The sequence below is a fragment of the Cetorhinus maximus genome, chromosome 24 (genome assembly GCF_964194155.1).
Source record: "Cetorhinus maximus chromosome 24, sCetMax3.hap1.1, whole genome shotgun sequence".
NCBI lineage: Eukaryota > Metazoa > Chordata > Chondrichthyes > Lamniformes > Cetorhinidae > Cetorhinus > Cetorhinus maximus.
The window spans coordinates 38,600,717-38,626,588 of NC_135902.1; the positions used below are offsets into that span (position 1 = coordinate 38,600,717).

The following is a 25,872-nucleotide window of genomic DNA, read 5'->3' on the forward strand; positions in this document are numbered from 1 at the left end:
CACAGAATAGTTATTTAACTCCAAGTGACTTATAAGTATCCACAAAGTATGCTAAATTTGATACACAAATACACCCAAAACAGTCACACCTCAGCTAGATGCAAATTGTCCTGTACCATGCAAATAGTTCTCAAATTATCTTCTCAAAAGATTATGCAAGATGTGTATAACACTTCTACATTTTCTCAGTCCAATTTCCCCATTGAGCATTTTGTGTAGCATTTACTTTCTCAGAGAGTTCTCTTGCTTCCTTCCATTTTGTAAAATTTTTCTCTTAATTTAGGATTATTCCCATGCACCATATAACATTCCATATCATTAATAAGCAATTTGTCCAACTGCTTCTTCTCTCTAACTTTAAAAAAAACGCTTCAGTTTACCTTCTCTACTTCAGTCACATCAAGAAGTGATGAAGTAGTCATTGTACAACTCAATGGAAAATTCCATTATTAAAAGCAATTTCCAGATAATTATAGTGAATTACATTTTTACATATCTTCACTATTCAGGACCACCTTCTGTGATGAGACACCTTAATTACACCAAAATGGCGTTAGTCTGCTTTATTTGAAAACGGATTACCATCTTTTCTCATTTGTGGAGTAGCCTGGGATCATGTTTTGAACACAATAAAATATTTATAAATTTAGAATATTTTTGGGGTGGGGAGAAGAGAGAAAGTCCTCATTTACTGATGGAATGTCAAACACACGCTTAACTTAGAAATCTTTATTTACAGCATTTGAGTTAAATTCCCAACTGTGTTTTCATTTTTATATATATATATATATGACAGCTCACTTGAATTATCAACAATTTGGAGCCAATATCCTTCAGTATTAGTATGGAAATATCGGATAGTTACAGGTTTTGAGTGACATTTGATGGAATTCTGGCAGTTTAAAACGGAGATGCAGTTTGAATTTTTTTTATTTGTTCATGGGATGTGGGTGTCGCTGGCTAGGCCAGCATTTATTGCTCATCCCTAATTGCCTTCAAGAAGATGGTGTTGAACTGTCTTCTTGAACTGTGGCAGTCCATGTTTCAAAAATTTAGCTCCCCACCACCTTCTCAAAGACAATTAGGGATGGCCTAGTCACCGACAGCCACATTCCATGAATGAATTTTTAAAAATTTAAACGACATCTCTGTTTTCAACTGTTAGCATTCTGTCAATTCAAAACTTTATCAAATGCATGGCCAAAATTGCCACTAAAGCATTTTTTTTTAAATGGCTGGAATAAGATATAATAGGGAAAACACTAAAGATGGCATCGGACATACCTGACATTGTTACACAATAATAAAAACAACCTGCATTTATATAGCATGTTTAACATGCTAAAACATTCCATGGCGCTGCATTAGGAGTTTTGACACCATGCCATATAAAGAGATATTATGACAGGTGACCAAAAGTTTGGTTAAAGAGGTCAATTTTAAACGTGTCTTAAAAAGGAAGCGAGGGGGATAAACAGAATCAGATAGAGAATTCCAGAGCTTAGGACCTAGGCAGCTAAATGCTAGGGTCAAGTGCGGGATGGACAAGGGGCCAGAGTTGCAGGAGCGCAGAGTTCTCAGGGGGTTGTAGAGCTGGAGGGGGTTGAAGAGATAGCCTCACCCCACCCCACCCCCCCAGCTATGGAGAGATTTGAACACGAGAATGAGAATATTAAATTCGAGGAATTAATGTATTGGGTGTCAATGTAGATCAGCAAGCATGGCAGGGGTGGTGAAACAGGACATGGTACAGGTTAGGATAGTCTGCAAAGCTTAGGATGGGCTCAAGTTCATGCAGGGCCAAGGGTCAAGATAAGAGTCCAGTCAGGAGAGCAATGGCATAGTCAAGTCTGGAGAACACAAAGCATAGATGAGGGTTTCAGCAGCAGATGTGTAAGGTGGGATGGAGACAGATAACATTATGGTGGGTGGAGATGATATGGGACTGGAATTTCAGCTCATGGTTCAATATGATGATGAGGTTGCAAACAGTCTGGTTCGTTCAGAGCCTGTGGCATTGGAAGGAAATAGAATCCATGGCTCGGAAACAGTGTTTATGGCGGAGGCTGAAGACATTGGCCTCAGCCTTCCCAATATATTTGTCTCATCCAAGATTGGATTTCACACAAGCAGTCTGACACAGAGGCAATGAAGGGATTAAGAGATTTTAATAAAATAGAACTTGGTATCATCAACATATATGTGGAGTTTGAAATTGTATTCTGGTACAGCATGTAAATGAGAAATAGGGAGGTCAAGGATAGATCCTTCTCAGCAAGAATGTTTGAGAGAGCAGTAGAACAGGTGTAAGCAACTAGTTTCTTTACTCCAGCCTCTCTTTTGCAAAATCTGGCAACCCTTCAACCTACCTCATCCAGTGACTCAACAAGTTTAGGGATCACTCCTTCATTTCCTTCTGTTTTCCCATGCTTCTTTCTTCTCCCCTGTTGCATTCTCTTTACCACATAAAAATAGGCTAGCCTACCACTTTCCTCTTAGCTTCAGCTCTGGCAGCATCACACTGACTAGATCCCTTGTCTTTCAGAAGAAATGTTCAGATGTTTCAATGCCATCTTATCCAACTTCTTCACACTTGTATACAATATTGTATTGATTGTACTACTTAACCTGAAAATGTGTAATTCCCCAGAGGCTTAATTTTTTTTAAAGCAACATTTATTTTATCTTTGTTTTTTTGAAATAGTTTTTAAATGTTTTATTGAAGTTAACAGTGAGATCTGTAACAGAACTTCCAGTGACACTACCTGCTTTCTGCATCAAGAAACACAGATCTGCTACTTTCTGCCATAGGGTCACCAATTGGAGACAGACATAATGGAGATGAGAATGTATCAGAATCCGAGCCAATGGTGCTGTCCCTGCTGACATCGTCAGTGGTTAGATCATATGATGCTTCATCTTCTCCTTGCTCCCTCTTAGAATTAGCCTCGTTTTGACCTTCCGCAGAAACCTCCAGAACTTTCTGGTTGTCCTGGCAAGTTATTGTCGAAGAAATTTCTGAGTCACTGTGAGTTTGCTGTCGTGCACCATGGGAGATCTGCAATGTGAGGGAATGTGGCGACGTGCTCTGCTCTGGCCCTGGTGAGCCAATGTGCATAGAGTTAGTCATGCTCTCTGACACAGTTATTATCTCATCATCCTCTGGTGGAACCAGTTCTTGCCTTTGTCCTGTACTGCTCATAGGCTGATGTACAACAGGTGCATGTCGGCATCTCCTACGCTGTACCTTTCGCACAGGAGAACTTTCAGGTGTGATGTATCTTAAAGCCTCTTCATCTTGTCGTTGGATACGGGTGTTTGGGATCCAGGTGATAATAAGTGTTGTTCCAAGTAATTCATCCTTTTCCAAATGTATGCATAAGTACCCTGGATTTGAAGGAGGGGGGAGAAAAGAAGAGAAGCCAAGGTAGAGAGTTATTTTAAGAGAAAAGAAAATGCAAAAAGGCATGAACTATCATTACACAATAAAACCTTCACATACATCATGATTACAAACCTAATTCAGTTCAATATTTGTAGCCTTCCCTCAAGTGGAAAAATGTCTCTATGTCCACCATATCCAGTCCCCACAACTCCAGTGACCTCCACTAGTTCACCACAACCTCCTGCAGAGGGAAGAGCCCCAGTTTCTTCAAGCTCCCCATCGGCCACAATGGTCCAGCCTTGGCATTATCCCTGGACCCTCTCCAGTGACTCCACATCCCTCCCCATCAATTAGAAGCACACTAAACATAAATAAACTACAACAAAGGAGTAATGGCATTATAGCTCATTCCTTCTACTGCATCCAAGGCTACAATTTTCCAAATGCATTTTTATTGAAGTCTGACAATTCAAGCTATTTTGATCATGGGATAAGAGTTCATCTCTTTTCAGTTTCATTTAAAAGGGAGGAGTTATTCATTACAAAATTACCATGGTTTATAATATATCATTTTTGTGTATTCCTCTATATATCAGTATGATTCTTGAAAATACTAAGCTTTTACTGATCCTGTTAATCTAAATCCTACAGTAAGATACCACATTAAATTCTGTTTGGTGACATGCTAAAATAAAGGCATTTTAAAATATTTTGCAAATTGATTATCTTTTTCTCTGTAGCTAGTCAATGAGTAAAGGAGGACCTCAATGACCCAATGAAATTTGCGCAAAATAGCCATGCTTTTTGACAGATTCCTATGTGAAGCTGATGCATAATCTCTTAATAAAATTTTGGCTTATAAAAATCCTTTTGTTCTTTATTTCTTTTGCAGCTTCACATCTTATTCAATGACTTGCATTTATATAACAATTTTAATGCAGCAAAAGCACTTCAAGGCACTGAGAAATCCTTTATGTTCGATAAACCTGTTCAGCATTCAAAATAGAACAAACACAGAAAAAGTTATAGATTCCAACTACAGTTCTTTTGGTAAGAAAATGAAGGTGTTTCTGTTTATTTACCAAGCAGCTTACTGAAAATTAAAAGGGTTTAATGAAAATACTTAACCTACACCTGATCACAACATTTTTTAAAAAAGTCTCCAATCACTGTACTTTTGGACATGACTGCAAATTTTCTTTCTCAAAGGAGTCATTGGGAGTCACTCCCAATCAAGGAGTCATTAGTGGAACTCGAACCAATTAAAAAGTAATTCATTGATTAATTAACTCCAACGAAAAAGGAGCTGCACAAACATTTGGCCTAAAATCCCATCCTGGCAGTTGGTGGAATTTAAACTTCAGTTAATAAAATCTGGAATTGAAAGCTAGTCTCAGTGATGGTGACCATGAAACTTAATGTCCTTCAGGGAAGGAAATTTGCCTTCCTTAACTGATCTGGCCTACATGTGATTTCAGACCCACAGCAATGTGGTTGATTCTTAACTGCCCTCTGAAATGGCCTTGAACCATTCAATGCAAGGGCAATTAGGAATGGGTAACAAATGCTGGCCTTGCCAGAAACATCCACATCTCATGAAAGAATAAATAAAAACAAACAGAATTCAAATCTGTAGAAACAGGCTTAAACATGGTTGACCATATACTTATTCCATGCAACGTTATGCTACTTAGCCTTGTGTTGTTTAAAACTGAAAAGACAAAATATTTTAAGCACAAGAACCCTTGTAATTTCATTCCACAAAATTGAAGAACTATTTGGAAAAGTTTCTTCATAATTATTCAATTACCTCTGCTCTAATCATGATATTTCAGTAAAAACTATGCATCAGGGAAAAGAATGTCTCTATGTGCAATTCATAGTAGAATCAAAACTGATCCTTTATAAATGAATTTACAATTTTATCAGCATTAGCACAGAGGTAAACTTCCCCGTAGGCTTGAGATCATAAAGATACTTCATTTGGATGAAAGTGGTGAAGCCTTCCACATGAAATGACAGAATTAGTGCTCCTTAACAGCAGTAGCTAAATCCAGATAATCACATAGAACTGAAGTGAAATTCAAATACATCAAATCACTTTACACAATCCTATTATCTAAACATCATGCCCATACAGTTAAATGTTTAATTCCAATTCAAGGGCAGATTTTTTGCAATATTCAAATTTCCATTGTTTAATATTGTTACTCCTGCTTGTCAGTTTATCTTTGATGAACTAACAATTACTTGTAAAATCCAGTTTGCTTTAGTTATTTTTATTTAGGTTCAGCTGTATCAGAAGTGACTAAGTGAATTGGGATATAAGTATGATAAGCTGTTCTTTTATGTAAGCAGCCTACATTCCTGGCCAAACTGCAGTGGTTATGGGTTTATGAGGATTCAACTGAACTTTACAGCATACCCAGTCTGTTTTGGTTAATGAGTTTGAAAACATTTCCAATTTACAGTATAAAGGGAAATTTTCCAATACATTTTCATAATCCACCATGCAGAAGAAGCATGTCATGGTAAAGCTAAAGCCTTGAAATTCTACTCAATGAATATTTCACATGTTTGAATGGAATTACTTTGCTTTTTCAACAGAGGCATTAACCTGTAAAATAAATGGGCAAATACCTCCATTAAGTATATGAAATTCCTTCCCTGCTTTAGCGTTGATATGCTAATTTTAGAACAGCAAACTTTCAAGGCTGAAGCATAATAAACTCAGAGAACGTGCTCAAATTTTGATTATTAAAGTACAGCAGTGTTACAACACAAAGAAAGAAAACAAATATCGGCTATAGTTGAGGGCTGCTTCAGTGAATTATTAATCAAGGAAGGAGGGATTACAATTTATTGTTTCAAAAGAAGTTACATTAGTTTTATCCATGGGCTAACTTTTTTCATACAAAATGAGAATTTTTTAGTTAATCTTTGAAGATTCTTTGTTGAAAAACTCAAGTGGTTCAAGTACTTCAGAATGGCATCCAGTGTAAAATTACTCCAACTGAATCAGACAACAAAGCTGCCAATGGAATGCAAGTCTTGCTAAAAGCTTAGCTTCCTAGTCTTAACTGATAGATGTCTAACCAATAGGTACTACACAGATCAGATATTAGCAGAGTTTCAGCCACTGGAGAGTTCAATAGTCAGAGGTAGTATAATATTAAAACTAATATTTTTTGACACACTTATCATAGGACATGTTCCAAATTCCGTGACAACATTTGTCCATTGCATGTAACATGATCCATCTAAACTCTCCTACACGTACTCATGATTATCTCTTCAACCTTGTCATTTCACAAGCTTTCTACTCCCAAGGTCTCAATCATCAACAAAGCCATCTCTCACCACCCACAACCCAGTTCCATCTCCACTTGCCTCTGAATTACCTCTTCCCCTTAAGTCACTTATAGAACTGCATGTTCAATGCCCACCACCCCAAACCCCTACACTGCCTACATTTTGGCTCCCCACTACAATCTTTGTGCAGCTGTCAATCTGCTTAATCAATCCCTCACCATATTTGATATCCCTGTTTCTATTAACCTCTGCTCTACTCTCTCCCATTCTGGTTGTAACCTGTGCATGATCCCCATTTTCACTTCCTCAAGTGCAAGGGGTACAGAGTTGACTGTATCTGGTACACAATCAATTATCAGAACTGACTGGACTACATTAAGCACCACAAGGCCTTGCTCTCCTCTGCAAAAAAACACCATCCTCGAGAGCAAATATAATCCTTTTTCTTTTCTCCACGAACAATGATCTCCTTAAACGTCTACCCTGGCCCCTCCACTCTCACCTCTGAGAGGAGTTCAAAGACGTCTTTGCCTCCGCTAAATTCACATCTTCCCCATGTCCACAAGTTTAAACCTCCTATAAAAAGGACCCCCCTGCCATGGTCCTGAACTCGCATCTATGTGTAGATTTTCTTTTATTTACCCTTGTGCCCTCTTCAAGTTCAACTTGTGCATGGGATCCATCTTTTGCTCCTAAGACACCATTCCCACAAAAAGGCTAAACAACTTTGTTCACTTGTCAGATAATCCAACAATGACTCTTCCGTTCTCACAAACTACTGCCCTATCTCTAACCACACCTTCCTTTCCAATGTCATTGAATGTGTTGTCACCTCTCAAATCTCTGCCCATCTTTCCTACAACTTGATGTCTGAATCTCACCAATCAGCTTTCCGCCTCTACTACAACGATGAAATGGCTCTAATCAAAGTCATAGATGATATCCTCTGTGGCTGTGACCATACTACATTATTCTACCTCAGTTTTCTTAATCTCTCGGCAGGCTTCGGCATGAACAACCACATTATCCCCCTCCTCCTTTGTCTAGTTCAAAGGAACTGCCCTGGCTTGGTTCTACTTTCATCAAATCCGATTATAGTAAGTGGATCTCCGGAAATTATTTCTCTTCCCACCCCTGCATACATTAACTAGGTAGCCCATGATGACTTATACTGGGCCCTTCTTCCTTCTCACTTACATGAGGTATGGACCAGTTGAATGGTTAGGCAGATGGAGTATAATGGAGAAGTGTGAAATTATCCACTTGGTAGGAAGAATGGAAAATCAGATATTTAAAATAAGGTGAGTATAGAAAATTTTGGTAATCAGGAGGGATTTGGGGATCCTTGTACATGAATCACAGAAAGCTAACATGCAGGTACAGTAAATAACTAGAAAGGCAAATGGTATGTTATACTCCAACCCCTTGCAATAAAGGCAATAAGCAAGTCTTGTTGCAATGAAATAGGGCTTTGGTGAGGCCACACCTCGAATAATGTGTACAGTTTTGGACTCCGTACCAAAAGAAGGATATACTTGGAACGGGTGCAACAGAATTTCATTAGGCTGATATCTAGGCTGAGAGGACTATCTTTATGAGAAGACAGAGTAGGGTTGGCCTATATACTCTCATGTTTAGAATAAGAGGGAATCTCACTGAAACATATAAAATTAAGGGGTTAGACAGGGTAGAGGCTGGAAGGATATTTCCCCTGGCTAGAGAATCGAGATGTAAGGATGATAATTGTGTTGCAAGTTGTTATCCTTCACCAAGTCTCACTGACTCATCTTTCCTGCCCTTGCTAACCTATACTGGCTGCCTATCTCCCAATGGCTCTAATTTAAAATTTACATTCTCATGTTTCAATTTCTTTATGGCCTTTCCCTTCTCTATCTCAATAACCTCCACCAGCCCTAAAACTCTCAGAACACTGTATTCCTCCAACTCTGGGCTTTCTCCATTTTCCCCACCATTGGAATCTAGGACCTAGACTTGTGAGTTCTCTGCCTCTCCAACTCCCTCTCATCCTAAAAGGCCCACCATAAAATTCACTTTCTGACGAAGCTTTTGGTCCCATTCTAACTTTTCCTTTAAGTCATGCCCAGTTTTTTGTCTGATTATGTTTCGCTTTAGTGCCTTGGAACATGTTTCTATGTTAAAGATGCTATACAAGTGCAAATTGTTGTTTCTGATAGTGTAATTTACTGAAGAAAGCTACTGACTGACAAATTATTGGGTAACATCGATATTATTTTCATATGTGACTATTCCTCAGCCAATCATAGTCAGCATTTCAGTCCAAAGGCATAACATTAAATGCACTATTGCCTAACAAATAACTTACTTTGCTTATGATGAAAGCAAAGGCTCTTTTATAAGAATATACAAACCACCCTCTTAAAATTACTCTTCAGACAGTTCACAAACACAGTTGTAACACTGGCCTGCTAAACAACTTTTTTCAAAATTTCTCTGCACTAATTTGCTACAGTGCAATACCTGTTATTAGAGAACACAAAAAATACAGTTAACCTAGAAAAGAATGAATTGAAACAATTCTCTCGGTATTATCTACCCGTTATCTTTTTTGTTTTTCTAAATATTGGTATCAGTAAGATATTTTTACTCCAGTTATCGATTAACTTATTTGCCCATTTTCTGATCAATGACGGATACTTGGAATGTTTTAGTTTGAACTCGGTTTCCTCACCTCTATTTCTACAGGTCAAGTGCAATGGCTTCAACACTAGAGGGCACTCTACATTAACCTTGGCTGAGAAATTCAAGACAAGTTCAGTAGCATAGTGCTGTCATGGAATACTCAAAAACTCATCTGGCATTTTCGGTAAACGGGATTGAACTTTTCAAGGTCAGGTACATTCATGTTATTTTGCAGTCTGTCAATGTATTACTGGAATAACTTAAAATTGCAATCGGAGATTCTTGCGCTCGTTCCCCTTCCATGCTTTCTTCGCATACAAATTTTCTGGCTCCAAAATGGAAAACACATAAAGCAGCTTTACAAATAGACACAAGATGTTATACAGTTTTCTGCAAAGGGTGGCACAATAATTAACAGAAGAGAGTAAAAGTGGTGGATTTTAAGCAGATGTTGATTAAAAGCTAATTTAAAATCCATTAAATTAACACATCTACTAGATCTCCAGTAGTTGTGAAATGTGTTTTTCCCTGTAATAATCTGCTCACTTGTATCCATGCAACAGTACATGAGTACCTTCTACTGTCTACTTTTGCCAAAGCATTTTCATAGCACTGCAAAGTACACAGCTTAACGCCAGGCAAACAAGAAGGCATGTTCTTTTAGACAAACAAATCTACCAATATTTGTGATGACTAATTTATAGTTAATGAAATCCTAAATCAAATACTTTTGATGGCAGTTATTTGGGAACTGAACATGCAGAAATAGAATTGTATACAAACTGGCAATTTTCTTTGTGAAATAGTAACTGCTAGAATATTTAAGTTTTACAATATTTAAATGGATAATTTTGCCACAATAATTCTGGAGGGTACAGAAAAGATTGGCTAGAAGAGTCTATCATTTGGAGTCCATAAAAATATTCCTTGGAAACATTAAATTTTAAGTAACTTGGTCCCAAGTTCTACATTTGATACATTAAATGCAAAAAAAAAGAAAAAAAAACTTTGGCATTTGCGAGAGATTCTTTATTATTAAAATGGGATAGGGTAGGTTGTTAATGATTTGATACATCGAATGACGTGGAAGTGCACGAGGCGTTGCTGTCAAATCTCAAAACCACAACGGAAACTCATCAAGTAGGTGTAAACATCTTCCATCTGAAAATCTTCCATTCAGCTCCACTGGTTCCGAGATAGTGAGTGAGGTTAGCAAATGCTAACATAAAACTCTCAACACGTTTCAGTGTATTGCAAGTAGGGGGGCAGGGAAAGAGAAAAGCTGTATTTTATGGCACTGGAGCAAAACTGAAATTGTTCATACCATTAAGAGCTAACAGAAGATGTTTACTCTGCTTTCGAGAATTATATTTCTGCCTTTTTCAGTGATTTTGAGTTGAGATTAATATTAATTAATTATATTATTTGCAATATGCTCAAATGCTAGCATCAAGGTTCTGCACTGATGGCAACATTGAACAAAATGGTAAATTAGAAATGTATTTTGATTTTGTGAGTTCTCTTTTAAAAAAAAGACAAGTCTTTCCCTTCATGTCTGCATCATGGACCACTGTATGACCAAGAGGCAGGACAGTCCTGTTTCTTAAATTCTGTCAATGCCATTTTTGAGCTGGCTGGTAGAAAGATGCTCAGGAGTGGTACTGTGATAAGTCTCCGGTTTTTAGTCAGTGCAGCACTTGTCTTCCACATTGCACAACTTTGCTGTTTATCTCGATTTTATTCATGGGGAGTGAAATCCCTAGCAATTTATGGTTGCTAACTAGCATCGAAAAGAAAGGGAGCAATGACTGACTATCTAATCCAAGATATGGTCAAATGTAGGTCGGATGTATTTGCAGTTTGCAATCCAATGCTCATTAGAATTAACATATTAACTAAACTGGAAACATTTTAAGGAGTGAAGACTGTTCAAGACAGAGCCATGAAGAATAGTTCAGCTGCCTGTACCATACCTGGGTGGTGTTCTCCAAGGCCTCGCAGCAGGTCTGACGGATGGACGCAAACATTGTTCTTTGAGTATATAATTTCACCATCCAGGATCCTGGAGGATCCACTTGACTGATTAAAGGTCAGGAGGTCAGAGGCTTTTGAAGATGCACGTCGCAAGAGCTGACCCAGAGACATCTCCAGGAATATCTTTCCATCATCTAAATTCTTCACCCTAGAGCAAAGCAAAAATTTAATTTCTTAAAAATCAGATTAGAGGAGGTTGAAGGAAATCTGGCTGAAGGGTGATGACATCAGCCCCTTAATGAAGCTGCCGGGTCTGGCTATAGCTTCCACCACTTGCCCAGCTTAAATCGTGCTCTTTAGCCAATATCGCCAAATCATACCTTGATCAGTCTTCCTAATCTTTGGCACCTTTTCCTCCATTGAGTATCTCGTTTGTTCCACCCTTCACGCCTTGCATTTAAATTTCTTGTTCTCGACCGTCCCTCAATCCTATTCTCATTAAACTACTGACCACCCAACTTCCCTTCCTGGCCCCCATGTTAGCTGATGTTGTTCACAGATCCTTCTCCTCAGGTACTCTCCTCCTCTTCGAAATTACCACCATCGCCCCCTCCTCAAAAAAACCCATTCTTGACTCCTCCATTCCCTCCTCGTGATTCTTGACCTGTCTGCAGCCTTTGTCACGGTTGACCACACCTTTCCTTCAACACCTCTCCACTGTTGTCCAGCTGGGTAGGACTGCACTCACCTGGTTTCATTCTTATCCATCTAATCATAGCTAGAGAATCACCTACAATGGCTTCTCTCCCATCTCCTGCACCATTACCTCTGGTGTCCCCCAAAGATCTATCCTTGCCCCCCCACTTCTTGTTCTCATGTACATGCTGCTCCTTAGTGACATCATCCATAAACAAAACACCAGGTTTTACAAGTATGCAGACGACACCCAGTTCTAACACACCACCACCTGTCTTGGCCCTCCTTTGTCTCAAAGTTATCACACTGTTTGTATGACATTCAGTATTGGACGAGCAGAAATTTCCTCCAAATAAATATTGAAAAGAACAAAACCATTGTCTTCAGTAGCCACCACAAATTCCGTTACCAAGCCACCGAATCCATTTCTCTCCTTGGCAACTATTTGAGGTTGAGCCAGACTGTTTACAACCCTGCAGTAATATTTGCCACAGATGAACTTCTGACCATATATCCATTAACAAGACCATCTATTTCTTTGTCTGTATCATGGCCCCTCCCTCAGTTCATCTGCTGCTGAAATCCTCACCCATGCCTTCGTTACTTCTAAAATTAAATTCATGTAGGATAGGAGTTGGGGGTTGACCAGTAAAACGTGGAACAGTTGAAGTCATCCAAAACTCTGGTGCCCAAATACTAACTTGCACCCAATCCTGTTTACCTATCTCACAACTGTTTGTTAATCTACATTGGTCCCCAGTATGGCAATGCCTCAATTTTAAATTCTAATCCTGGTTTGCAAATTCTTCCATGGCCTTGGCTCTCCCTTTCTCTTTAGCCTCCACTAACCTTTCAAAATATCTGTGCTCATCCAATTCTGGCCTCTTCTGCATCCCCAATTTTAATTACTCCCTCAGTAGGAGCCCTGCCTTCAGCTGCCCAGGTCCTAAGCTCTGGAACTCCCTCTCTAAACCTCTCTGCCTATCTACTTTCTCCTCCAGTAAGAAATACCTTAAAACCTACCTTTCACAAAGCTTTTGGTCATCTGACCCAATATCTCCTTATATGGTTTGGTGTCAAATTTTGTCTGATAGCATTCCCGTGAAGTGCCTTGAGATATTTCATTATGTTAAAAGTACTACATAAACACAGACTGTTGCAGTTGACTAATTGGAATCTTCCTCCATCCACTTGGAGGACCTTAGGAATCTAGTCTTCTTGACGGAAGCATGGAGAGTTGCAAGGGGCGCCGGGAGGGGGGTGTATGGGGTGGTGGAGTGAGGAATAAAAATAAAGAAAAAAATTAACAGGAACATATAATTAAGATATTATGGAGATTTGAACGTCTAAAAATGTGCATTGAAATGAAGTTTGTTTCCTTCTAGAACTCAAATCCTAGAATAGATTAGTGCAATGTAATATTCAGTTCTATCAAAAATACTCATTAACCTCAAACTCAAAGCATCTCTCGTAGCATCAGTGTGACCGTTTTCACATTTGCCAATGTTGAATTACAGGTAGATTTGAGCCATAGACTTGCACCTGTTAGCAGGGTCTCAAATTCAGCAGTTCTGATGGGCAATCGAATACTGTGACAGGAAAATATAAATTATGAGACAAGTCTGCATAGTCAATACTGGCAGTTTTTGGTCTCATGAAATGATGGTTTGTGCCTTGGTGGTCAAACCTATGTTAAACGTCACTTGGCGTGGTTCAGAAGTCCCACACTGGTATGGCAGTTTCTGCCACACAGAGGAAGGCAGTGAGCTGAGAAGGTATGCAATTCGCTGACCTCTGTTTTCTGTGGGCCCTCTTGTCAGCTAGCCGAGATTTCTGTTTCTTTTTACCTCTTCTAACGCCCCTCCGAACAGTCAGCCTCCAGGTAGCCCTGACCATCAGTTCCCAGTTATCAGTGTCAATGTCTATCAATCTTACTTGCAGTGTCCTTGTAGCAGAGGTATATCCATCCAGCAGGTCATGACCCAGTGGCCAGTTCACTGCACAGAAGGTCATGGGGTATACAGCTTTCATCTATCTGATGGAAGTGGCTGAGCCATCACAGGTGTCATTGGCAAAGAGGTGTGTGTGTGTGTGTGTGTGTGTGTGTGTGTGGTGTGTGTACGCGCACGTTGGTGTAATTAGCACACTCCAGGACCTCTTAATTGGTGATCTTATCCCACAAGGAAATACTGAGGATATAGCTGAGACTGAAGGTGAAAACTCATTTAAGCTCTTCTCCTGCCCAGCATACGTTATCCGCTTCTCACTACTGTAGAGGATTATAATGAGGACACAGGCTTGTTAGACTCACAGTTTGGTGTTCTCCATCAGTTGCTGTTGTTCCATACTCTTAATCAGCTTAGCATAACAGCTACAGTTCTTGCAATGTGCCTGTTAATTTTAGTATCAAGTGACAGATTGCAAGTGATTGTGGAGCCTATATATCTAACTATCAACAACCTCAAATACACATTATCAATACTGATTGATGGTGGTATGGCAACACCCTGGACCATGACATTCATCTCCTTGATGTTGATGGTCAAACCAAACTTTTTACAGGCATGAGATAGTCTGTCCATTTGCTGCTGAAGATATTCCTCAGTATGGGATGCTACAGCAGCATCAATCAGCATATAATAATTCTGCTGAGGGTTTGGTATATGTGTGTCTTGCATCTCAAGCGAGCAAAGCTCAACAGCTTTCCATTGGTTCCGGTATGTAAACAGACACATTCTGTGGGTGAACTGAAGACAGCAACACGCCAAAGAATGTCGGTGCCAGAATGCAATCCTGTTTGACTCCACTGCGGATCTGGAAAGGTTCTGATGTTGCCCCATCATAGCTGACCTTACCCCACCTGTTGTCAGGGAAGGAGATGGCCATACTGAGCAGCTTCAGCAGGCAGCCAATTTTCTTCAGCAGCTTAAATAGACCACTTCAACTCACATGATCGAATGCTTGGCGAGGTGGATGAAACCAAATATGGTGTTCTCCTTTTCTCATGGTATTCTTTTTGTAGCTGCAGGACTGAAGATCATGTTGACTGTGGATCCTTAGTTTTGAAACTACTTTGGGACTCGAGATAGATGCATTCAGCCAAGGTCTGCATCCGACAAGGACAACACAGGCAAATACTTTTCCCAAGATTCCCAGCAGGGAGATGCCTCAATAGTTGTACCGTTGTTCTTATACAAGGTCACAATCTTTGCATCATGCATATCATGAGGCACTGTTACTTCCATCTAGAAAGGAATTTGTGCAGATGCTACAGGAGTGCTGGTTTCCTGAGTTTGATGAGTTCAGGCGGTGCAGCATCAACTGGAGCTTTGCCAATGGCAAGCAAAGTCAAAAGCTTTGCTAAGCTCCTCCATTGTGGATTTGGTATCCAGCTCTTCCATGACAGTCAGGCTCTCTACACTGTCTAGGGCTTCCTCAATTACAGTGTTTTCCCTGGAGTACAACACAAAGGAGTGTTCCAACCATCTCTCCATCTGGTTATTGCAGTTAGTGATGACCTCCCCTGCTTTGTTTTCAATGTAGTTTTCTTTGCTGAAGAAATTACCTATTGCCTTTTTGATCCCATCACAAAGGCCCCAAGCATTCCCTGTGTCAGAGGACATTTGGATATTCTGGCAAAGTTTTAACAAGTAGTCACTGGTGCAATGCCTAGCAGTCTGTCAGACTTCTCACCTGGATCCCTCTTGCAATTAACAAAAGCAGATTGCTCGACTTCAATGACAGGACATTGGCACCAGCTCCACTGATCATCGCCAGACGTGACTCAACAGCATCCTCAACTTCTACAGCCACCACAATGCTGCCTGTGACAAAAAAATCTCTCTCTGGTGTGCACCAGGGTCAGGACGCAATCCTTGAAGCATTTCTATCCAAAGCAGAAAGGCTATCCTCATATCAATGCAGCCATACTGCCTATAAAGATAGGAACCAACAGTTCCTCGACTCCATTGAACAGGTGCTCTCCGACATTCTCAAGCAAAGTACAGAAGCATAATGGAATATTCTTTGAGATACTATTTCCAATACTGCATTCTTAACATATAGAAAGCAAAAATTTTTAAAAATGCTGACTGGTATGAGGCTACCATCGCTGTGATGGATATGTATATTTTTTAAAAAGTGCTGTCTGTTCTGAAGAAAAAGGTATGTAAAACTATTTAAGTCAGCTGAAACAGCTAAGGGGCAGCTAGTTAAATTGATGGCTGTATTGTTATAAGTGCCCCAATTTAAAATATGGCAAAGCTTAAACACAAAAATTACCATTCAAATTGAGTTTTACCATTTCAAATTAGAGTTTAAAATGACCTCATTATATCTCTCATTATGTTTAAAGTGAGATGGACCAACACTTATGAACTAGAAAATTTCATCAACTTTGCTACCAACTTCACCTTTCTCTTGCCTACACATGGTCTCTGACTCTTCCCTGTCCTTCCATAAATTTTTTGTCCCCATTTCTGGGAATAGGCTATCAAACAATATTCACTATAAGTTCACTGACTTCTGCAGCTGCCTTGACTACACTTTCTCACATCCACTTCCAGTAAGGACATTATTCCATCACATCTTTGCAGACGATGCAACTTTCACACTACTACAGCATCCAATATGTTTTCCTTTTTCCTCAACCAAGGATTCCACTCCAGCATTGTTGACGGGACTCTCAACCACGTCTGTTCTGTTTCACACACTTGTACTCTCACCCCTTCCCCTCCCTCCCAGAACCATAATAGGGTTCCCCTTGTTCTCATCTTACACTCCACCAGCTTCCATATTCAACAGAGCATCCTCTGCCATTTCCATCACCTCCAATGTAATGCAACCAAAAACCTCATCCTTCCCTATTAGCTCTCCCTACAGTACCCTTGTCCACTCTTCAGTCAGCCCAAATCCTTCCCCCATTTCCAACTGCACTTTTCCATGCAAGCACAGGAAATGCAATTTCCTTTTACCTGGTCCCTTTGGAGTGCTGAAAGGGGAGGGCAGGAGAAGGTGTGTTTGGAGATGGCATCACTCTGGAGCCAGTGAAAATGGCAGAGGATGATCTGTTGAATATGGTGGCCAGCACGGTGAAAGGTGGACCCCTACCATGGTTCAGGGAGGGAGGACAAGGGGTGAGAGCAGGAGTTCATGAAATGGATCGAATATGGTGGAGAGCTCTATCAACCACATTGGATGGGAATCCTCGGTTGAGGAAACAAGGAAGATCTATCAGAAGCGCTGGTGTGGTAGGTTGCATCATCAGAACAGATGTGACAGAGACATAGAAACTGGAGAATGGAATCGAGTCCTTACAGGAAGCAGGGTGTGAGGAAGTGTGGACAGGGTAGCTGTGGGAGTCCATTGGTGAACATTAGTTGAAAGCCCATCTCCACAATATTGCAGATACTGGAAATCGGCAATAAAAACCAGAAATGCTGGAAATACTCAGCAACCAATGCAGCATCTGTGAAGAGAAACAGAGTTAATGTTTCAAGTCTGATCAGATGTTGCCTCACTTGCTGAGTATTTCTGCTGGTGTGTGTTTTCATTTCACTTTTTATTTAACTATTTAGCATTTATTACAGCATACTCTTGAAACTACTAAACATTTTAGGCATCAGTGGTCATCTTAACACCCTGAAACATTAACTCTGTTACTGCTCCATAGATGCTGCCTGACCTGCTGAGTATTTCCAGCATTGCCTATTTTTAAGTCATCTTATGGTTCCCTAGCTACACAATTTGTAATCTATGCACATCTAAACTTGATGCTGATTGTAGATTGAAAATCAAAATGAACAGAAAACTCATTATAAAGTTTATATTTAAGTTGAGAGTTCTCCTATCAATTTAATTGGAGAGCCCTTAGTTAGGCCAGCCCTCTAAGTAAATGTGTACTGTGAAGTAACCAAAAGTCGTGTTATCGATAGAGAGAAACTCTGACATCACTACAGTAATCATGCATGCATTCATCTTCTCATCAAGACAGCACAACAGAGCTGCAGTCTGTAGGACTACACTATACTAAATAAAAGATCTTTCAGCTGCAAAATCAAAGCAAATTAAATAAAATTCATAAAGATTTAGATTAGAAGTTTACAGTAGAAATGCAACAGAAATAACTATGTCAAATGAATTAACTTGGAAGTAATGGAGTTAAATTGCAGATAAACCATGATCTCATTGAATGGTAGAACAGGCTCGAGGATGCAAAATTGCCTACTCCTGTTCCTACATCCCTATTGGAAACTTGAAGCCATGTGCTAAATAAATTTGCAATCTATGGACATGGAGTTCCAATGAGAAAAGTGAAACACTTTCAACAGTATTGCAAAGAACAAGTTGAAGGATTAAGAGGTCTTAGATTAATTTTCCCATTAATTAATAAACATATGTGGACAATGCTTAAAAGAGAGACATGTTACGTTGCTTAATCTTTTTGTTTTGCACTCATCAGGACAAACACAAGAATGCCAAATTTTAAATGATCATAACAATTTATACTACAGGAGAAAGGGGTTCAAATTGGTTGGCAAGTCAACTCTGATTGGCCAAGCTATTGCCATTGTTATGCTCCTTGACCAGAACCCCAAGTTTTTTTTGTAAAATCAGATTAGGGACCAATAATATTTTGTTTAAAATAGATAAAGTTTGAGATTCAAGACACTTGCTCAGCAAATAAAGCCACAAGATTCCACAGGCTTTGAACAAGCAAAAATAAGCTTCACTATAAAAGGTCAGAAAGATAAAACAATTTACACTATCTATCTTATACTCAAACATTCAGGGTTAAGATGAGGTACATGTGAATTAACAGGCAAACTGGTCGAGCACACCACACTGCATAATAAATGCCAAATGTGACCAAAACAGATTCCACAGATTCTCAACAAGCCACTCGGACATCAGTAACACTGAGTCAACCAATCTCACTGAATCTCCATCTCTCTCATGAGGGATTTCAGTCTTCACCTTTGAAGATCTTGCTTTGGAATTCTCTCCACAAATCGTTACAACTCGGGCTCAACGACAGCCCACCTCGCAGGGTTTCAATATTGTCTCCCGAGATTCCATTCCCCTGGATTCCCGGCTACGTACTGAAGCACCAACACACAAGCACAACTGCAGCTCTTCTGCCATGCTGAGCCGAACACTACTGCTCCAAAGGGGTACCTTTGCCCCAATGGCCCACAGCATGGACTCACCACCCTTCCGCTGCCTTCTTGGATTTTCAGGGCTTCTCCTGAGCCCTCTTCAATTACTGGGGCTTCCCCTGTGCCCTTTTCACTTAAAGTCTGCTCCCCACAGCCATTTCCCTGTACAAAGCCTGTTTCTCTGCTCCTCTCTTTTTAACTGAACTGGGACCTTTCCCTGTCCCTTCTCTGGAATTTTTCTGGGACCTCTCCCTGTCCTCAGCCTGGGATACTTCCTCACAATGGCACTTCACTCCCAGTCACCTGTACTAGGTTTTCACGCTGTTTTCCTTGCACAAGCGCACTGGGCCCAAAGGATGTAAAATTGTCAATCTGCGCATGTGCAGTCCACTCCCAGTCTCCGCATGCAGAAAAACTCAGAGGCCCATCAGGAGTTGTAAGTTCCCACCCTCTGCTCTTAATGTTAAAGGCAAGTTTGATTTTCATAACACCATGGAGAAAGCAATGGGAAACTACAGGCTCTCCAAGCTCCCAGGGTAACTGAAGTGAGGCGCAAGGCTTGAACATATTACTTTTGTTTGCAGAAAAAGGGTTCCTGCATATGAAAGTATGTTACTAATAGCAAACGTAAATGAGCCATATTATGAGCTCAACTGATCATCTTAAATTGGTTGTTAGTATAGCTATTAGCACTGAACTTAGGATTGTTCAGCAAGTGCTTTCCAATTGTGTAATAACAGTAGACATTTTGTTTTGGGTTTTACAAGTATAGGTTGGTTGATTATAGACTGCACTCTGCCTAACACGCACAACTGAAGGAACATGCTGTTTGGTTTAAGGTAATCAGTCAAGCTCATAATGTGGCTCATTTACGCTTGTTAGAAGCGATATACTTTCATAAGAAGGGACCTGTTCTCTGTAAATAAAAGGAACATGTTCAAGCCTTGTGCCTTTTTTGAATTATCTGGGAGCTTGGGGAGCCAATAGTTCCCCATTGCTTTCTCCATGGCAACGCTTCAGCCAATCAGAACTGACATGCCAAGCAATCAGCACCTTTTTCTCCTGTAGTACAATTTGTTGTGATCATTTGAAATTTGACATTCTTGCTTTTGTCCTGATGAGTGCAAGATGAAAAGCTTCAGCAACATGTCTTCCTTTTCAGCAATATTCAAGTTCTGTACTCCCAAGCGACTATATGTAGATGTGCATATGATGACATCACTACAGTACATAGATTACTCTTGGACTTCCCATTCCTCCTCTCTTACATAGAAACATAGAAAATAGGAGGAGTAGGCCATTCGGCCCTTCGAGCCTGCTCCGCCATTCATCATGATCATGGCTGATCATCCAACTCAATAGCCTGCTCCCGCTTTCTCCCCATGTCCTTTGATCCCTTTTGCCCCAAGAACTATATCTAACTCCTTCTTGAAAACATACAATGCTTTGGCCTCAATTACTTTCTGTGGTAGCGAATTCCACAGGCTCACCGCTCTCTGGGTGAAGAAATTTCTCCTCATCTCAGTCCTAAATGGTCTACCCCATATCCTCAGACTGTGACCCCTGGTTCTGGACTCCCCTACCATCGGGAACATCCTTCCTGCATCTACCCTGTCTAATCCTGTTAGAATTTTATAGGTTTCTACGAGATCCCCCTCATTCTTCTGAACCACAGCGAATATAATCCTAACTGACTCAATCTCTCCTCATATGTCAGTCCCGCCATCCCAGGAATCAGTCTAGTAAACCTTTGCTGCACTCCCTCTATAGCAAGAACATCCTTCCTTAGATAAGGAGACCAAAACTGCACACAATATTCCAGGTGTGGTTTCACCAAGGCCCTGTATAATTGCAGCAAGACATCCCTGTTCCTGTACTCGAATCTTCTCACTATGAAGGCCAACATACCATTTGCCTTCTTTACTGCCTGCTGCACCTGCACAGTTACCTTCAGCGACTGGTGTACGAGGACACCCAGGTCTCATTGCACATTCCCCCTCTCAATTTATAGCCATTCAGATAATAATCTGCCTTCCTGTTTTTGCTATCAAAGAGGATAACCTCACATTTATCCACATTATACTGCATCTGCCATGCATTTGCCCACTCACTCAGCTTGTCCAAATCACAATGAAGCATCTCTGCATCATGCTCAGCTCACCCTCTCACCCAGCTGCGTCAACTGCAAATCTGGAGATATTACATTTAATTCCCTCATCTAAATCATTAATATATATTGTGAATAGCTGGGGTCCCAGCACCGATCCCTGCGGTACCCCACTAGTCTCTGCCTGCCATTCGGAAAAAGACCGTTTATTCCTACTCTTTGTTTCCTGTCTGCCAACCAGTTTGCTATCCATCTCAATACACTACCCCCAATCCCATGCGCTTTAATTTTAAACGCTAATCTCTTATGTGGGACTTTGTCGAAAGCCTTCTGAAAGTCCAAATAAACCACATCCACTGGCTCCCCCTCATCAACTCTACCAGTTACATCCTTGAAAAATTCCAGTAGATTTATCAAGCACGATTTCCCTTTCGTAAATCCATGCTGACTCTATCCGATTCTGCCACTTTTTTCCAACTGCTCAGCTATTAAATCTTTCATAATGGACTCTAGAATTTTCCCCACAACCGATGTCAGGCTGACTGGTCTATAATTCCGTTTTCTCTCTGCCTCCCTTTTTAAAAAGTGGGGTTACATTAGCTACCTTCCAATCTGTAGGAACTATTCCAGAGTCTATAGAATCTCGGAAGATGGTCACCAACGCATCCACTATTTCTAGGGCCACTTCCTTAAGTACTCCGGGATGTAGATTATCGGGCCCCGGGGATTTATCGGCCTTCAATCCCATCAATTTCCCCAACACCATTTCCCTACTAATGCTGATTTCTTTCAGTTCCTCCCTCTCACTAAACCCTGTGTTCCCCAATATTTCTGGTATGTTATTTGTGTCCTCCTTTGTGAAGACAAAACCAAAGTATGTATTTAATTGGTCAGCCATTTCTTTGTTCCCCCTTATAAATTCCCCTGTTTTTGACTGTAAGGGACCTACATTTGTCTTCACCAATCTTTTTCTCTTCACATACCTATAGAAATTTTTAGTCAGTTTTTATGTTCCCTGCAAGCTTACTCTCGTCCTCTATTTTCCCCTTCTTAATCAATCCCTTGGTCCTCCTTTGCTGAATTCTAAACTGCTCCCAATCCTCAGGTCAGTTGGGTTCTTTTTAGCCAATTTGTATGCCTCTTCCTTGGATCTAATACTATCTCTAATTTCCCTTGTAAGTCATGTTTTGGCCACCTTTCCTGTTTTACTTTTGCACCAGACAGGAATAAACAATTGTTGCAGTTCACCCATACGCTCTTAGAATGTTTGTCATTGCCTATCCACTGTCATCCCTTTAAGTAACGTTTCCCAATCCATCATAGCCAACTTGCGCCTCAGACCTTTGTAGTTTCCTTTATTAAGATTCAAGGCCCTAGTCTCAGAATCAACTACGTCACTTTCCATCTTGATGAAGAATTCTATCACATTATGGTCGCTCATCCCCAAGGGGCCTCGCACAACTAGATTGCCAATTATTCCTTTCTCATTACACAATATCCAGTCTAGGATGGCCTGTTCTCTTGTTGGTTCCTCAACGTCTTGGTCCAGAAAACCATCCCGTATATACTCCAGGAATTCCTCCTCTACGGTATTGTTACTAATTTGATTTGCCCAATCTATATGCAGATTAAAGTCACCCATAATTACAGATGTTCCTTTATTGCATGCGTCTCTAATTTCCTGTTTAATGCCATTCCCAACATCACCACTACAGTTTGGGGGGTCTATATACAAACCCCATTAACGTTTTTTGCCCTTTAGTGTTTCTCAGCTCTACCCATACAGATTCCACATCGTCGGAGCTAATATCTTTCCTCACTATTGCGTGAATTTCCTCTTTAGCCAGCAATGCAACTCCACCGCCTTTTCCTTTTTGTCCGTCCTTCCTAAATACTGAATGCCCCTGGATGTTCCGTTCCCATCCCTGGCCACCCATGTCTCCGTAATCCTGACTATATCATACCTGTTTACATCTATTTGCGCGATTAATTCATCCACTTTATTGCGAATGCTCCTCACGTTAAGGCACAAAGCCTTAAGGCTTGTCTTTTTAACATTACTTGTCCCGTTCCCACTATTTTCCACTGAGGCCCTGTTTGATTCTTGCCCTTGATTTCTCTGCCTCTCACTTTTCTTATTCCCCTTTCTGTCTTTTGTTCTTGTCCTTGATTCCCCCTCCTCTGACTCCTTGCATAGGTTCCCACCCCCCTGCCATTTTAGTTTAAATCCTCCCCAACCACTCTAGCAAATATTCCCCCTAGGACATCAGTCCCGGTCCTGCCCAGGTATAACCCGTCCAGTTTGTACTGGTCCCACCTCCCCCAGAACTGGTCCTAATGTCCCAGGAATCTGAAACCCTCCCCCTCACACCATCTCTTCAGCCATGTATTCAGCCGATATATCTTGCTATTTCTACTGACTAGCGCGTGCATGGCACTGGTAGTAATCCTGAGATCACTATCTTTGATGTCCTGCTTTTCAACTTACTTCCTAACTCCCTATATTCTGCTTTTAGGACCTCATCCTTTTTTTAACCTATGCCGTTTGTACCAAAGTGTACCACCACCACTGCCTGTTCACCCTCCCCCTTCAGAATGTCCTGTAGGTGCTCTGAGACATCCTTGACCCTAGCACCAGGGAGGCAACACACCATCCTGGAGTCTTGTTTGCGGCCACAGAAACGCCTATCTATTTCCTTTACAATTGAATCCCCTACAACTATTGCATTCCCACACTTTTACTCCTCCCCTGTGCAGCAGAGCCAACCGTGGTGCAACGAATTTGGCTCTGTAAATCTCTTGTAAAGACAGACATTGTGGCTGTTGGCAGCATATATTTCCATTAACATTGGCAAACATTGAGTAATTTACCAAGTAGCCATTTTACAAATTTGAGTCCAGTATAAGCATCAGCAGGGAATGCAACCAAAAGCATTACAGCCAAGCCCAATATATTCTCCCTGAAAGGCATGCATGCACTTTTCAGTCAGCAATGCACAGAGATAAAGAGCAGACCTTTGGCATATGTTTCACTTCCTTAGCTTTCAGAAATCGAGGAAAACTTTACTGCAGCCTGGCTGAGATTAATTAATACAGCATAAATTAGGGATCAAACTTGGGACCTTCCTGTTATGCAATGTGCAGTACCACATTCAAAAGTCCATTAAATCCACCACAACTCTTACTCAATAACACAAAAACGAACCATAAACAGCAGAGAAAAAGAACCCAGAGTGATAGTAAATTCCTACTAGGGGAATCTGCTAGCAACAATATATTTTCTGAATGCAGTATTCACTTTGTTAAAACCCAGCTTTGAAAAAATTGCCCAGTCTGCTTGAGAGGTTTATAGCTTATTGTATGTACTCTTAAAATTGCACAGCTGCATAGTCACTCCTATGGTATGGGTGAAGCATGAGCTTGGAGGGTCAGTATACTTTGCCCTATCCTGTTTTTAAACTTGTACAGTATACACTCTGTGGAAGAGTGTAAGTCTACACACCATTATTTCAGCCACTGTTTTATTTTAATCCAAGTAAAGCTTTTAAAACCTAGGATCCCATATTTTGTTTAAACAAAGCTTTCTCAATTTTTTCCAATATTCTGGATTTTGGTGTCTGTGTTTCCCAGGGATAAGTGTTAATATATATGAAGAAGAGCAATGGTACTATTAGAAAAACTGTAATAATCCACTGAAGGACCATACTGTGGTTGCTTATTTCTAAACTCTGGTTTGAGTGGTAGATTCGTCATGGTTTTTGATGCTCTTGGATCCGCAGGGAAGTTCACAAAGTCTTTGGATTTTAGTACTTTTTCTGTACCAGTGAGTTACTAGCATATTGTATGAGCATCCACAACCGAAACAAAAATGTATTCTATAATACTACATATTATATAGGATTACATAGGGTATAAGGCACTGAAACAGGCCACGTTAGCGTTTATGCCCAACTGGAGCTTCTCCCATCTTTCCCTACTTAAATCTATCATTGTAATACTTTATTCCCTTCTCCTTCATGCTTGTCGAGCTTCCCCTTGTATACATTTATACTATCTGGTTCAGCCACTCCCAGCAGCAGTGTGTTCCACATCCTCACCACTTATTCGGTAAAGAAGTTGCTTCTGAATTCCCTTTTGGGTTTCTTCTTTGGGTAGGTGCCAGTTCTTTCAGAAGCTTGGTTGAGGTTTTTAGGTCTGTCACACAGGACAGTTTCAAAACTACTGCTGCATGCCATAGGAACCTATTGTTAAACAATAACTGTACACACTGAAAATTAAAATCTAATGGTAAGCCCAACATTTGTACTAACCTGAAGTCTTGAGTCTGGCTGCCAGATATTTTATTAAAGTTGAATTGGCTCTCCATTCAATAATTCAAATTGTGATTCCTTTGAATACCACAAAGCTAGCTGACTGCTTTTTAAAAAAATCTTGCTTAGTAACAGCTACTCTGTCTGACACACGATCCTTAATGCAGATGAAACTAATCCACATTGACAAAGAAGGCTACCTATCTGCCCTGCTTGTTGTGGTATTGTATGCAGCACAGACAAACCTTATAAAGTTACATCAAGCTTACA

At 40.4% G+C, this 25,872-nt stretch overlaps 1 protein-coding gene across 1 annotated transcript in view; it reads right to left on the reverse strand.

Annotated features, from left to right (window-relative positions):
- The window catches only part of tbc1d16 (TBC1 domain family, member 16), an 88,832-nt gene that overhangs the window by 53,111 nt on the left and 9,849 nt on the right, over positions 1 to 25,872 (reverse strand). Inside the window, exons 2-3 of the mRNA XM_078571046.1 lie at positions 11,332 to 11,540; positions 2,766 to 3,387 (exon numbers count right to left, since the gene is read on the reverse strand). Coding sequence (XP_078427172.1) covers positions 2,766 to 3,387; positions 11,332 to 11,503 — 794 coding nt within the window. The 5' untranslated portion in view covers positions 11,504 to 11,540. The remainder of the gene's footprint in view (positions 1 to 2,765; positions 3,388 to 11,331; positions 11,541 to 25,872) is intronic.